General features: G+C 38.9%; 1 protein-coding gene across 2 annotated transcripts in view; it reads right to left on the reverse strand.

The window, feature by feature from the left end:
* Nucleotides 1–4,014: 4,014 nt before the first annotated feature.
* The window catches only part of JADE3 (jade family PHD finger 3), a 151,477-nt gene continuing 139,968 nt past the window's right edge, over nt 4,015–15,523 (reverse strand). For both annotated transcript variants that reach the window (XM_060003011.1, XM_060003012.1), the window contains 3 exons: nt 11,872–12,342; nt 10,219–10,336; nt 4,015–7,090 (listed from right to left, as the gene is read on the reverse strand). In XM_060003011.1, coding sequence (XP_059858994.1) covers nt 6,180–7,090; nt 10,219–10,336; nt 11,872–12,342 — 1,500 coding nt within the window. In that variant the 3' untranslated portion in view covers nt 4,015–6,179. The remainder of the gene's footprint in view (nt 7,091–10,218; nt 10,337–11,871; nt 12,343–15,523) is intronic.

Raw genomic sequence — 15,523 nt, forward strand, 5'->3', positions numbered from 1 at the left:
GATATTATTTGCTCCTTAAATGTTTGTTAGAATTTACCAGCAAGATCCTTTGGGCCTGGAGTTTTCCTCATAAGAAAGTTTTTAACTGCAAATTCAATTTACTTAATAATAAAGGGCTTTTCAGGTTATCTTTTTATTTTTGAATGTGCTTTAGTAGTTTGTGTCTTTGAGGGAATGTATCCATTTTGTCTTTGTTGTTGAGTTTACTGGCATAAGGTTGTTCACAATATTCCTTTATTAGTCTTTTAATATCTGTAGAATCTGTAGCAACGTCATTTCTCTCATTTCTAATGTTGATAATTTGCCTTTTTTTTTTCCTGATCAGTTTCACTAGAGGTTTATCACTTCTCAAAGATCCAGCTCTTGGTTTCAATGATTTTCTCTACTGATTTTCCTTCCTAGTTCACTGACTTCAGCTCTGATCTTTATTATTTCCTTTCTTCTACTTTGGATTTCATTTCCTTTTCTTTTTAGAATTTCTTAAGGTGGAAGGTGAGGCCACCGATTTGAGACCCTTCTTTTCTAATATAAGCATTTGGTGCTATAGAATTTCCCCAAGGCACTGCTTTAGCACCATCCCACAAATTGTATTTTTTCTTTTTCATTCAGTTCAAAATACTTTCTATTTCCTTTTTCAGTTCTTCTTGGACTCATGTGTTATTTAGAGATGTGTTTAGTTTCCAGTAATCACATTTTCCAGAGATGTTTCTGTTATTGATTTCTAATTTTATTCCATTGTGGTCAGGGAATGTTCTTTGTTTTTGAATCCTTTTAAATTTATTAAGACTTGTTTAATGGCCCAGAATATGGTCTAACTTGGTTAATGTTCCATTTGCATTTGAAAAAGATGTATATTTTGCTGCTGTGGGGTGGAGTGGTAAATGTCAATTAAATCTAGGTGGTTGATAGTTTTGTTCAAATCGTCTATATCCCGATTTTCTATGTACTTGTGCTACTAATTAGACATAAACTGTAATTGCAGGTTTGTCTGTTTCTCCTTGAAGTTCTACTAGTTTTTCCTTAGTGTATTTTGAAGTTATGTTATTAGGTGCATAAACATTTAGGGTTTTTATGTCCTCTTGATGAATTTGCCGTCATGTGATACTAATATAGCCACTCCAGCTTTCTTTTGGTTAGTGTGAACACGGTATCTTTTTCCATCCTCTTACTTTTAACTTATTTGTGTCTTTATACTTAAAAGTGTGTTTCTTATAGGCAGCATAGAGTTGCATTCTTTAATCCCCAAGCTCTGTTCAGGTCCCTGGGATCTTCAAGAACTCTCTAACTCTCCAAGCTACCCATTTCCTTGTAGGAGGCTCTGATAATTAGAGCATCATTCCTCATAATGAGCCCCACCTACCTTCTATCACCTCTCCCCCCACTCCCCAGAGTTACACTCAGTGAATTATTTCCACTTCCCGAGGACAGTTTTTCAGACAACAGGGACATCCAAACCTATGGCAAGTCCTTACGCAGTGCCAGATCCAGGCACACTGGATCAAGCAAGCCATGGAAGATTACCCAAGGCTACCTGAGACGTACCAAATGGTACCTTGGAAAAAGTGGGTGGGAGGGAGGAAATAGAAAACTAAGTTGTATAGGGAAGGATTTTATTGACTGAAAAAAACACGTATTTTTCCATTTCCAGAAAGTGTTTCAACTAAGATAGAAAGCACAGGACCAACCTAGAGTGGTCAGCTGCAGCCCAGGTGGGCCCTTTGGGAAGGAGGAATGTGCCCCTGAAAGGATAAGGAACACTTGCTCTATACCTAGTGTATTGGCTTCCTATTTCTGTTATAACAAATTACCACAAATTTAGTGGCTTAAAACACCACAAATTTGTTCTCTTATAGTTCTGGAAGTCAGAAGTCATGGTGTAGACAGGGATGGGTTCCTTCTGGAGACTTCAGGGGAGAATTCATTTCTTTGCCTTTTTCAGTTTTTAGAGGTCACCTGCATTCCTTGGCTCACAGCCCTTCTTAGCATCACTCCAACCTATTGCTTCCACTATCACAACTCCTACTGCTACTGACGCTGATCCCCCTGCCTCCCTCTTAAAAGTACCCTTGTGATTATACTGGTTGGGCTCACCTGGATAACCAAGGATAATTTCCGTATCTCAGGTCCTTAACCTTAATCACATCTGCAAAGTCCTTTTTATCATGCAATGTAACATATTCACAGGTTCCAGGGATTAGAATGTGGACATCTTTGGGGGGCCATTATTTAGCCAACTACACTCAGTTACAGGTTAGACTAGCTATGGAGAAGGCAAGTTCACCAGGTCCTAGCTCCATCGCGAGGCCTGTCCAGTCTAGATTTATGTGAATTATCTTGCTCTATGGATGTGAGCTTCTAAACTGTTTGCCTTTGTGTCAGATGACTAGTCCAATCTTCTGTTCAGGATGGCAAGAATGGAGCAGTACAGAACTCATGAGTAAACCCCCTTTCAGGTTGTTTTCTTCAGGGAGAAGCTGAGCAGAAACTTGCTGTAGTAAGTACAGCTTAATCAGCCCAATTCCATCTTTCTAGTTTGTTTATAACCTGACAATCGGTAAAAATAAAGGAAACTAAGAAGGTGGGGTGGGAGGAGTAGTCAGGGGAAGAGAAATTAATGCTTGGGGTATCCAGGCTGTGAGGTTGGAACGCTCACACCCAAACCCACTTTAACAAGATGAGAAATGATGGATGCTCTGAGAGTTTGTCAAGATGATTAATATATTTAGGGAGCATCAGGTCAAAGAACTCATCAGTGACCGGATAGGGCAGGAAGCACCAATCTGGGGTGTGACCACCCCCATCATCTCAGCTCATTTCAAAGACAACTATCCTCATGGTTTCAGGTCATGCAATCTGTTCCAATCCATGAAGTAAAATTAACTGAATTCACAGAAGCCTCCTTCAACAATGATGAACTGAGTATTACAGAGTTCCATATGTGTAGGAGAGACAGCCTCAGGGTAGGCCTTTGTTTATTAACTTAAAGTTATTTTTAAAAATCAATATGTAATTGCTGCTTTCCATAAAACTTGAAAATAGGTCAATTAAGGTTGTGAAAATCTAATAAACATGTGTTATAAATAAAATACATTTTTTGAAAATATCCCATGAAGGTTATTCAGTGGTGAATAAGGTTTTAATCCTATCATGTATTTTTCCTCCATTCTTAAGGGTCAGCAAGCATGCTGAGGATTGTAAAGTCCTGGAGGGAAAAAGTCCTGGGACTGTGCATCCTCTAGTTTACTCTATGAATTTAAAAGTTTCTTCAACATGAAAACAAAGGTTCACCTCTTATTAGAGATACAGACATTAGAATACACCCAAAGCTTTTGTTGGCTATAACAGAGTGGTATTTGTAGTTTTAGTACTCCAACATTTTACCTAGAAATTTACTGAATCAAAACAGTTATCTATGAAGGAGAGAGAGGAGGTGGTGGTGGAGGGAGAATGCAGGGGAAGAAGGGGAGAAGGAGGAAGAGAAGATGGGGGAGAGAAACAACCTTATCTTTTAACTATCTTCACTAATGATTTACCCAATGACCTTCAGCAAATTTCTCAAACATAATGAAAATGTTTATAAATGCCTTCAAAAATGCCTCCATGACACTACATAACCCCTATAATCTTAATATTCTCACGTGACTCCAAAATAGAATGAATATTGTAAAGAATGTACATTTAAGTGAGGCCTGATCTAAGCCTTCTGAACTTTGTGACTTTAGACAGCCTCCATTCCCCTAGTGATTTATGTTGATCCTAAGGTTCCGTCTTATCGGCCTGATGAAATCATGATTTGCAGGTAGAGTCCAATTTCCGAGTTCTCTTTGTTTCCTGGTATTGACATGAATCACGAATTTGTGCTTCTAAACATTCAATTCCTCCTTCCTTTCCCCTTACCATCTGTTGTGCTTAATGAATAAGATTTTTTTTAAATATAGAAGAAACATATGTAAGCTTTTCTAAAACCCATATGCCAAAATAAAAAATTACCACACCAACAGTAGTTAACAGTTTTCATAATTTAATGAAAAAGTATCAGTAAAAAGGTGACATTTGAAAAAAGACCGAGTTTATCTTTGAAAACTGGACTATATAAGACAAAACGAAAAAAAATTTAACAAAGAAGATTAAGAGGTAATACTTCAAACAACAGCAAAATGTAGCAAATACATTTGGGGGCAATTGAAATGTACACAACTGAAGGCTCCTTCATTTACCTAGGAAAATCCTGTAAAAATATTACAACTATATTTCCCTGACTGAAATTATTTTAGTCAATACTCTCCCAATGGCATTACATATGGAATTTGGCTGAAGCACTTTTTCAATGTTTGCTTTTCTTCCTCACTCAGAATTGAAAGGCATGAAAGGATATAGGCTACTGCACTGGCCTCTAACAGGAGTTTATAACATAGCTCCACTACAATTTTATTACCATGAAGGTATCAAATTAACATCGAACCCAGGAGAATGCAAAGAAAAAGCACAGAAACCTAGTGCATAAATAGGAGAACTACTGTTCCTCATTTGGATAATCCATAGCTTTTTCCATTCAAACAAAGCATAGGACACCTATTACACATGCTATGGCATGTTCACAAATGTACACAGGCACAAAAGAAACATTTTGAAGGTGTAGCCAAAGGAGAGGCAAAATACAGAAGTTTTCAGAAAAGGAGGAAGAAATAAAAGCAAAGGAACTCATTAACAAAGCTACAGGCTACAGGAACAAAAGCGGGGGAGAGGAAAACTGCTGAGCTTCCCATATTGACGGAGAGAAGAGGGGCCCCTGCCTTTACTGCAGCTGGGCTGTTTCACCAGGAAGCAACTTAAAATATCTAAAATGGCCTCTTTTGTCTGAAAAGTCTCACTACATGTTCCCAAACTAGAAGAAAGAGAATATTAATTTAAGGCTAAGAAGAAAAGAGAGCAGAGAATTATAGTTGGCTTCACACTTTAAAAACTGTAACATTTTCCTCTTCTTTAAACACGAAGCAGGTATGTTTTATCTCCCACTAATGTAATTATCCTCTTCCTCCCAGAAATTAATAAAGGCTGATAGTTTGGGAACAGAGTATGAGTAACTTCTGAAAAACAGCTCCAGCCCTTTTGTTTGGGAAATTGCCTTGGATTCAAAGTTGGTACAAAGCTAAATTATATCCATGTGTTAAACACATGCTTTCAAATTCTGTTTGACAATAAAAATCTGTTTCAAAATTAAAGCAGGTAAGAATACTTAACCTCTCTGCATTTTACTATATCTTAATTATACCTCAATAAAAATTTTATAAACATTAAAGCAGGTATACAAAAACTGTCAGCCAAACTTATTTAAGTCAAACTTATTTGAAAACAATAACACAAAAACCCTGACCTGATACAAACCCTCCAGAAATGTTCTCACTTTGGGAAAGGCTCTGGGATCCTTCACAAATGCCTAAACTGAGAGGATCAGAGCATTTTCCTTGGAAGTAGTACTTTTGTAAACACTATCCACAAGTTAGCCTTTTACGCTTGTTAGCTGGGTGAAATAGTTACAAGTGCGTCCCCAACAAGCAAGTCTAGGAACAGGCACTGGACACTTATAAGCATTAGGTGTATTGACTTGGTAAGTTAAGATACTGTGAAAGGAACTCAACCTTGTTCAGAGCAAAGGAAGAGAGTAGTGAGTTTGACAGTATCTGAGATATTGGTCCCTGGTCTCTCCCTAAAGAGGGTTTCCAGGTACCAGTGGAAACTTCTTACAGACAGGAGCTCTGGAAGTCACATGCTGTAGCTTCAAAAGATAAGTAGTTTTAGTGTCTGATAATCATGATCTCCTGCAAATCAAGGACAATGCAAGGACTCTTAATACATATGTGTTAATATAACTGGAAAGCTGCCCCAAAGTATTTACTGAGCAAATACTCTGGTCCCAGCTGTTCTCACTAGCCTCTGGCAAAAAAACAAAACAAAACAAACCCCTAAACTTTTGGACAATATGTAATTTCTATGATGTGCTCGTGAAAATTGGACTTGAAACTGGTTCAAAAACTGCAAGCCAATTTACTGTGGAAAAATTTTATCCTTTTCACTACAATTCCTCCTAACATATACTAGAATCCTTTTGGTGTATGGGTTTTCCCCAATATATGAGGCAGAGGCAAAGGCAAAGATGGAGTTTTTCGTGGAATTTCTAATCACCTATGCATTGAACTGTGGGAAAGGGGATATGTCTTGCTTTTACCATGGCAATCCCGTCTGGAGTCATGGGGAGGATTTTCCCTGTCTGAGCTATCTCTCTTTACCCTAACTTTCTCTTTATTCCCATCACTTTCTGCTTCTGAATCACTCAGCTCCAAATCTGGGCAATACCCGTCATTTTCCTGATATGGAGCTCTCCCTGCAGACCGCCTGACAAACTGCCTGCCCCAGAGCTGCTCCTTGGGGTTAGTATTCTTGGTTGGCTTCACATAGCACGGGAGGTCCTCTGTGGTCCTCACCCACCTGTTGGTGGCCTCCTTAAAGGACCTGCTGAAGTGTTCCATGGTAGATTTTCTAAAGCTGCCCTGACTGCCCAAGTGGGAGCTGAGCATGGGCTCCTGGTCACAGAACATCTCACTTGAGCTGTCTTTTTGGGTGGCATCCCCAGACCAGCTGCCCTCCAGGCCATTGGATTTGGCAAACTTGGAGTTAGGCTGACTTTTCCCATTCCCAATGGAAGACTGTCCATGCAGGGCAGCCTGAAGGACCAGAGGCTTTCCCAGAGACTGCCCATGATAGAACTCTGGAGATGGAGTTATCCAAGCAGGACTGGGATCCTTTGCTTCACTCCTAGCATGGCTGAGACTGGCCGGCAAACAGTTATTCTTGCTCTCTAGTGGATACCTTGGGTATGACTTCATTCTCATTTCTAGTGATTCCTGAGCCACCTGCATGCTCCTCATATTGCAAACAGGGGAGCTGCCGTCAGGAGAGAGAGGTCCATGATCAGGCTCTGTGGAGCTGTTTCTGCAGTCTTCTGGGGCTGATTTGGGCATTTTTAACTTTAAGGTAATTCTTGGTGGTGGGTAAAACAATGAATTTTCTAGTGCATTTGTCAAAGGAAGTCCTAAGATGAAAAAGAAAGATTCATTTTAAATGACAGAGTACATTTTCATGCAAATGGACATAACAAGAAAGTGGGGGCAGCAATACTCCTAATCAGACAAAGCATACTTTAAAACAAAGGCTATAACAAAGACAAAGAAGGGTGTTATATAATGATAAAGGGAGCAATACAAGAGGAGGGTATTACATTCATTAACACATATGTACCCAATACAGGAGCAACTAACTATATAAAGCAAATACTAAAAGATATAAAGAGACAAATTGACAATAATACAATAATAGTAGGAGACTTTAACCCTACTTACATTAATGGACAGATCACCCAGGTAGAAAGTCAATAGGCAACAGTGGTCTTAAATGACACAATAGACCAGTTGGACTTAATAGATATCTATAGGGTATTACATCCAAAACCAGCAGAATACACATTCTTTTCAAGTGCACATGGGATGTTCTCCAGGATAGATCACATGCTAAGCCACAAAACAAGTCTTAACAAATTTAAGAGGAGAGAAATTATATCAAACATTTTTTCCAACCACAATGGTATGAAACGAGAAATCAATTATAGAAAGAAAAAAGTGAAAATAAACACGTAGAGACTAAACAACATGCTACTAAAAAAACCAATGGGTCAATGATGAAATCAAAGAGATCAGAAAATACCTTGAGACAAATGAAAATGCAAACACAACTTTCCAAAATCCATGGGATGCAACAAAAGCAGCTCTAAGAGGGAAGTTTAGAGTGATACAGGCCTTCCTCAAGAAACAAGAAAAAAATCTCAAGTAAACATCCTAACCTACCACATGAAGGTATTAGAAAAAGAACAAACAAAGCCCAAAGTCAGCAGAAGGAAGGGAATAAAGATCAGAGAAGAAATAAATAAAATAGAGATTTAAAAAACCCAATAGAAAAGATCAATGAAACCAAGAGATGTTTTTTTGAAAAGATAAAATTAATAAACCTTTAGCCAAGCTCACCAAGAAGAAAAGAGAAAGGACCCAAATAAACAAAATAGGAAAGGAAAGAGAAGAAATAACAACAGATACTACAGAGATACAAAAAAAATCATAAGAGAATACTATGAATGGTTACATGCCAACAAATTGGACAACCTAGAAGAAATGGACAAATTTCAAGAAACACACAACCTGCCAAGATTGAATTGAGAAGAAACAGACAATTTGAACAGACTGATCACTAGTAGTGAAATTGAATTTATAATTTAAACAAACTCCCAGCAAACAAAAGTCTTGGACCAGACGGCTTCACAGGGGAATTCTACCAAACATATAAAGAAGAACTGAGACCTATCTTTCTCAAACTAGTCCAAATAATCGAAGAGGATGGAACATTCCCAAATTCATTCTGCGAGGCCACCACTACCCTGATACCAAAACCAAAGACACTACCGAAAAAGAAAATTACATGCCAATACCTTTGATGAATACAGATGCAAAAATCCTCAACAAAATATTAGCAAACTGAATCCAACCACATATAAAAAGGATCATACACCATGATAAAGTTGGATTTATTCCAGGGACATAAGGATGGCTCAACATTTGCAAATCAATCAATGTGATACATCATATTAACAAAAGGAAGGATAGAAAGCACATGATCATCTCAATAGATGCAGAAAAAGCATTTGACAAAATTCAACATCCATTCATGATAAAAACTCTCATCAAAGTTGGTACAGAGGGAACATAGCTCAACATAATGAAGACCATTTATGCTAAACCCACAGCCAACATCATACTCAATGGTGAAAAGCTGAAAGCCTTTCCTCTAATTTCAGGAACAAGACAAGGATGCCCAATCTCACCACTTCTATTTATCATAGTACTGGAAGTCCTAGCCACAGCAATCAGACAAGAAAAAGAAATAAAAAGCATCCAAATTAGAATGGAAGAGAAAACTGTCACTATTTGCAGATGACATCTAATTCTTTATATAGAAAACCCTAAAGTCTTCACCCAAAAACTATTAGAATTAAAAAATCCAGCAAAGCTGCAGGATACAAGATTAATATACACAAATCTGTTGCATTTCTATACACTAATAATGAACTATTATTTCTCAGAAAGTAAAAAAAAATCCCAACGGGCAGCATTTGTTCCCTAAGGGTCCATACTGAACACTCATAGCTCCCATCTCTATCAGGGCCTGCCACCTGTTGCTGCCACAAGCAGTTATGGGGCTGGGTCCCACTAATCAGAAGCCACATGGTCTAGGGGCCAATTTCCTTGGCACCATGGAGGCTCTTCCTGCTGTCCTTTGGTTCTTCTTGTCTTGTCCATCATGGTGCTCTTGTGGCTGAGCAGCCCTGCTGTCTCCTGCTACACCATTTTGCTGTGACCTATGATACTCACAACTGACCACGAGCCTTTGATACCTACCTGACACCTTATTTCTGGGTGCCTCTCTTGCTCTATAGCTGGCCCTTGGCAGAAGCTGGCTTCTGCACACCCTGCCCAGTGACCCCTGGTTGCCCAGGCTCTGCCACTGACCTCTGTGTTAAATGAGGCACAGGGAGGTTACAAATGTCTCTGAATACGACTGTCATTATTCCAGCCAAGCTCCCATGCTTAGAGCACTGTAATTATGCTCACTTGTTTCTCTTACCAAGTCGGCAGAATTCTCTGAAGGAATTCTGTCTTGCTGACTGCTCTGTCTTATAGCTCAGCTCTTAGTCCATAGGAGGTGCTCAAAAAATATCAGTGAATAAATGAAGAGACAAGAGCCCAGATCTCCTAACTTCTGGCTAAGGATCTGTTATAACAGACAGATTAAGTTAAGTAACCCTGGAATTAAATGTTTTCTGGAAACTAGGATTAGATCCTATCCTACTGAGTTCTTTTTTTTTTTTATCCTACTGACTTCTAAATGAATTCAATGAGTTTAGAATAATTTCACAGCTCCAACTAATAGCCTCAAATATCTGTCTGGGACCTAGGTTATCTGTCCTCGGCCTGCCACTCCATCAACCCCACCCCGGGATTTCTTGCCTCATGAGTCAACAGTGAAATGGGCCATGTTATATCAGGGCTGGACTAGAAGAAATGAATTTAAAAGATTTTTAAGTTAAACAGTTGATATAAAATTTATACAGGTTACCTGCAGCAATTTCCTGGTTAGCAAGCTGGACTTGCAAACTGAAGATCTGTTCCTGTATTTTGGTTTGTGACAGTTTCAGCTTCTCTCGCCTGGTTATCATGTAGCACAGGTTTCGGACCTGAAAGCCCAACCCCCAGCAAATAAGAGATTTTTGTCATGTTACACAAACCTGACATTTGAAATTGTTTAGCTAAAATTAAGACAACTGAAGTCAGGTGGGGTTGGGGGGTGGTGGGCAGGTGAGGAGCGAAGACAGACCCTAAAAGCTGTATAACGAGAGCCACTCCACAGGAAGTCACATAGCATGGTCAGTCATGGGATCATGGTTCCTGTATCAATCAGTAGCACAAGCAAAATGCTCCAAAGCCACCTTCTGAAGTCTACTCTCCCTGTGGTATCATGGGGTTGATATTTATCTGCATAGCCAGGCTGGGAAAACTGAATGATAACTTAACATTTTAGCTTTCCCTTTAGATCCCTGAGTAAATGGTGGCAATGCTGGATCCAGTAAAGTTTTCTAATGAGTGCTGGATCAGCAGGATAAAGGTCTTATGGGAAGACTGGAAGTGGCGTTTTTGCTCACACTTTCAGCTCAGCCAAGTCTCCACAGCCACAAGGGTGAAATCCTCACCCTCTCATGCTCCTTCATCTGGACAAATTACTCAACCTTTCTGTTGCCCCAGTTTATTCATCTGTAAATAGGGATAATAATTGTACCTTCTTCATAGGCATGTTAGGATTATATGAGTTAATATTTATAAAATGCTTAGAACAGTGGTGCCACATAGTAAGTGCTATATATGTGTGAGTTAAATTTTAAAAAGTGAACCAAATCTATTAGTTCCCCTCCAAATTCTGGTAGCAGAGAAAAAAACAAGCCACCTCTATAATTATACTTGATTATAAGATTCTCTAGGGTAAACACAGGGCCTAACTTATCTTTGAACCCCTACAGTACCTAATTTAGTAGATACCTGATTATATATATATATATATATATATACATATATATATATATGTATATATATATGTATATATATAGCTAAATTGAATTATCTGGCACAGAGGCTCTCAACCAGGGGCAATTTTGACCCCCAGAGGGCATTTGGTAATTTGGGAACATTTTTGGTTCTCACAACTGGGCATGTGGCGGTTTGCTACTAGCATCCAGTGAGTAGAGCCAGGGATGCTGCTAAACATCTTACAGTGTTCCCCACAACAAAGGACAGTCCCCTACAACAAAGAACTATCCAGCCCCAAATGTCAATAGTGCCGAGTTTAAGAAACTCTGATCTGGTGCTTTCCTAAATAAAATTCATTCTTTCTTCAGCCTGTAGTCTCATAAGTGTGTCAGTAAAATATAGCTGAGCCAATTTAGGTTCCACAGTGAATAAAAAGTAAACCAAATGAAAATTTATTTCAAATTTAAGGTTCATAGAGCATCTAAGTGAGGAAGCTTCCATTCTCTGATGTGTCTACCAGAATTTTAACTAAGCCCAATGTTTGGGGCCACGATGAAATCAGAAGATAAGCAAGGACACAGAAGCTTACACTATAAATGTAAATGAGCTGTGTTCTTTTAAAAACTGGAAGTGGGGCCTCCATTTCTATGCAGACCAAGATCTACACACTAGTCACAGTTGGTCACCTTACCCTCTCTAGGTCTTGCCGTAGGTGCATAAACATTCTCATGCGAGTGTGAATACTCTCCTCTTTTGGCTGCACCAGACCATTTTCTTCATCCTCTTTGGGAGGAAATAATGGCTTATTGAAGTTACTTTTCCGCTTTAGTTTCCAGTAGTTATAGATAAAGTCCACAGCTAGCGTGGGCAGCCCCAGCTCTGCGGCCACATCTTCCACACGGACCAGGGAATAGAACTCCTCCTCCAGCTCCCGGAGCTTCTGTGCCCGCACGCTGGTCTTCTCGCTTTTGGTCTGGCCCTGCTCTGAAGCCCTGTGTAGAGGGTACTCGGCCTCCCCGAGCTTCTGCCTGTTTTGGCTGTGCTTGAGGCAGTATGACTTGAACTTTACTTCATCCCCGTCATCTAGGATGGTCTTCATTTCTAGGCTGTGCTCGAAGGCACAGGTGACGTGGAAGGCAGTGATGCAGCTTTTCACTGAGCACTGTGGGAAGAAAAGATGTGTTAAGGCAGCAGGGCTGTGGGGGGAAAGGGGAAGCCCTATACGCCTGGGCCTAAACTGAGAGCTCATAGGAAGCAAAGAAAAGACAGGGAGAAAGTTGGTCTTAAACTGACCATGATGGACACTTTACAAGTAACCCAGGAAATCTGCTCTTATAGAAAACAGTAAAAACAGAGGCAAAAAAATGTTTTTTTCAAACTCTCCTTTAAATTTTAGCTCAAGCATTAAGTTTTTCCAAGAATTCTTCTTTGGCCCCTGTAAAGTCATGCTGTACTTTTTCTGTGACCCCAATATCACTTTATTATATGCTTCTACAATGGTCCTTTTCACACTGTACCTATAGCATAATAAATGTAAAATCCCTGGCCATGGCTCTTAACGACAGAAGCTGTGTCATTCATCTTTGCATTACCATCAACTATTGAACAAGGAAGTACTCAAGAAATGCTTCTGAACAATCGAAAGAAAAACAAAATCAATATTATTGCCAGAGCAGCTATTGGTTCTAAAAAAGGCCACAGGAACTCCAATATCTAAGTAACCTAACTTCTTGAAATTGGTCTTATAGAGATGTGCTGTCCAACATGGTAGCCAGAGTAGCCAACTGACCACAAGCAGCTATTAAAATTAAAATTACATACAATTAAAAATTCAATTCCTCAGTCACACTAGCCACATTTCAACCATACTGGACAGCACAGATTTCCATCACATCATAGAAAGTTCTGTTGGACAGTATGGTTACAGACAATCTGGAATTAAGTTTATAATATTCTGCCATTCATAGATGCAACACATTTGTTAAGTATCACTATGTGGCATGCACTGAGGACTCACAGGGAGGCAGAGAGAACCTGGCCCATGATTGCTGGACTCTTGTGCTTCAGTTAGTCTCAATTACCATTTGTTATGGTTATGTTACAGTTTTCCTTCCAAAGATTTAAAATGCATGTGTGTGTTTATATTTTTATGCAAAGGAAGGAGGGAAAGCAATGGAGGATTTGTTTCAAAAGATATAGTGGGAATTCCCATGGTTAAAGCCAAGTCTCAAATCTTTTGGAAGCTTGCATCTGAAGGGCAGACTGCTCAATATGTTGGGTTTTTGATAACTAAACATAGAGGATGACCTTGTATATGAATAAAGACTAAAAAAATGCAAAACCTGATAGGTCTCTTTATAGATTGAGAAATTCAACACTTAAGAGAATGCTGGCAACCATCAAAGCTTTAATGGGGGCAGATTCCATTTAATCTAATTTCACAGGATAAAGAATTCCAGGGATGGAAAACAATTCAAAGATCATCTTATCCAACCTCACATGTATTATTGCTTGTACTTCCTGTAAAGTACCTGATATTCTACCTACACTGCTCCCTGCCCTCAACTCCTTCCACTTTTCAGTTAAGTGGTACTCTAGCCACTTACTGTATTCCTAAAACAGCCCACCCCAACTTAGAGCAACTGGAAGAGTCTGTTACATTACATCCAAGTTTGTATTCTTAAAAATTCTATGTATTTGAAAAGCCTCATGAAAATGAGGATGATGAGAGCCCCAAACTATACTTTCATCTGGGTACCTTTGGTTATCCCTTGAATAAGAAACTAGCTGGTCATTTAAAACACAAGTAGCAAAAGGCACTCTTTAGCAAAAGATTAAAAGTGTTGGGCAAAGTGCTCTTCTGCTGTCTAATAACTGACAAAAATATGGGAAGAGAAAGCAAAAGGATTGTTTTCTATTCAAGGAGATGAGTGTGTGACATAAAACTACTACTAATGGGAAGCTAAAAACAGATCACCTCTCTCAGGTCAAATTTATAGAATGTAGAGACATAAATATAAATTACTCCAAATAAAAAGACAATACACGAATAAGAATAAAATCCATCTAGTTTCAAAAAAAGGTCATTCTATGATATTTATAGCTAGAAGTCCATATACCTTGGTGGTAGAGAAATGCTAACCAAATAACTTAATTTTTTTCCCAAAAACATATATTTGGCACATTCTGTTAAACAAAATGCTTTTGTATATATCTCATTTCTACTGTAATCACTTAAGGTGATAGGGGAGGTTTTATTATGCCCATTTTAAAAGAACAGCTTTATTGAGATATAATTTACATACCACAAAACTCACCAATTTTAAGTATACATTTCAATGTTTTTAGCATATTAACAGAGTTGTGCAACCATCACTACTACATAATTCCAGTACATTTTTATCACCCCCCAAAAGAAATCTCATGCCTATTTGCCACTCCCTGTTCCCAATCCCAGCCCCAAGCAACCACTAATCCACTTTGTGTCTCTATAGAAATGCCTATTCTGGACATTTCACATAAGTGGAATCATATGTGACAGTTTATATCTGGCTTCATTCACTTAGCACGTTTTCAAGGTTCATCCATGTTGTAGCATGTATCAGAATTTCATTCTTTTTAAAATATGGCCAAATAATATTCCATTACATTGGATATACCATATTTGTTTATCCATTCTTCAGCTGATGGACATTTGGGCTATTTTTACTTTTTAGCTATTATGAAATAATGCTGCTATGAATATTTGTGTACAAGTTTTTGTGCAGACATGTTTTCATTTCTCTTTGGTAATGTGCAATAAAGGATTAACCTTGCCAAAGAAAGGCTTGGCCCTCTGCCTCTAGCTCCTAAGAGGTAACCTCTAAAAGCTTGGAATGTCCTGCCTGATAAGAGTGTCTTTATTTACCTGGGGGCCTTGGGCCATGTCAGATAGTCTATGCTAACAATGTGATTTATGGTGGAAGCTCTGAGCCATGTGGTATCAGCCTGACCTCTGGAGGGACTGGAGACTAAGGCCAGCCATGCAGGTGGTCAGCCACGTCTATGTGACCAACTCCTAATAAAATCTCTACACCAAGACTTAGGTGGCTTTGCTGGTTGGCAGTACTCTGTGTATATTATCATACACCAATGCTGAAAGAAATAAGCACTGTCCACAAGATTCCACTTAGAGAGGAAACTGGAAGCTCCATGCCTGGTCTCTCCTGGACACTGCCCTATGTGCCTCTTCCCTTTGCTGATTTTAATCTGTATTCTTTCACTGTAATAAACTATGACCATGAGTATAACGGTTTTTTGAGTTCTGTGAGTCCTTCTAGTGAATTATTGAACCTGAGAGTGGT

Source organism: Delphinus delphis, chromosome X (genome assembly GCF_949987515.2).
Source record: "Delphinus delphis chromosome X, mDelDel1.2, whole genome shotgun sequence".
NCBI classification, from domain to species: Eukaryota; Metazoa; Chordata; class Mammalia; order Artiodactyla; family Delphinidae; genus Delphinus; species Delphinus delphis.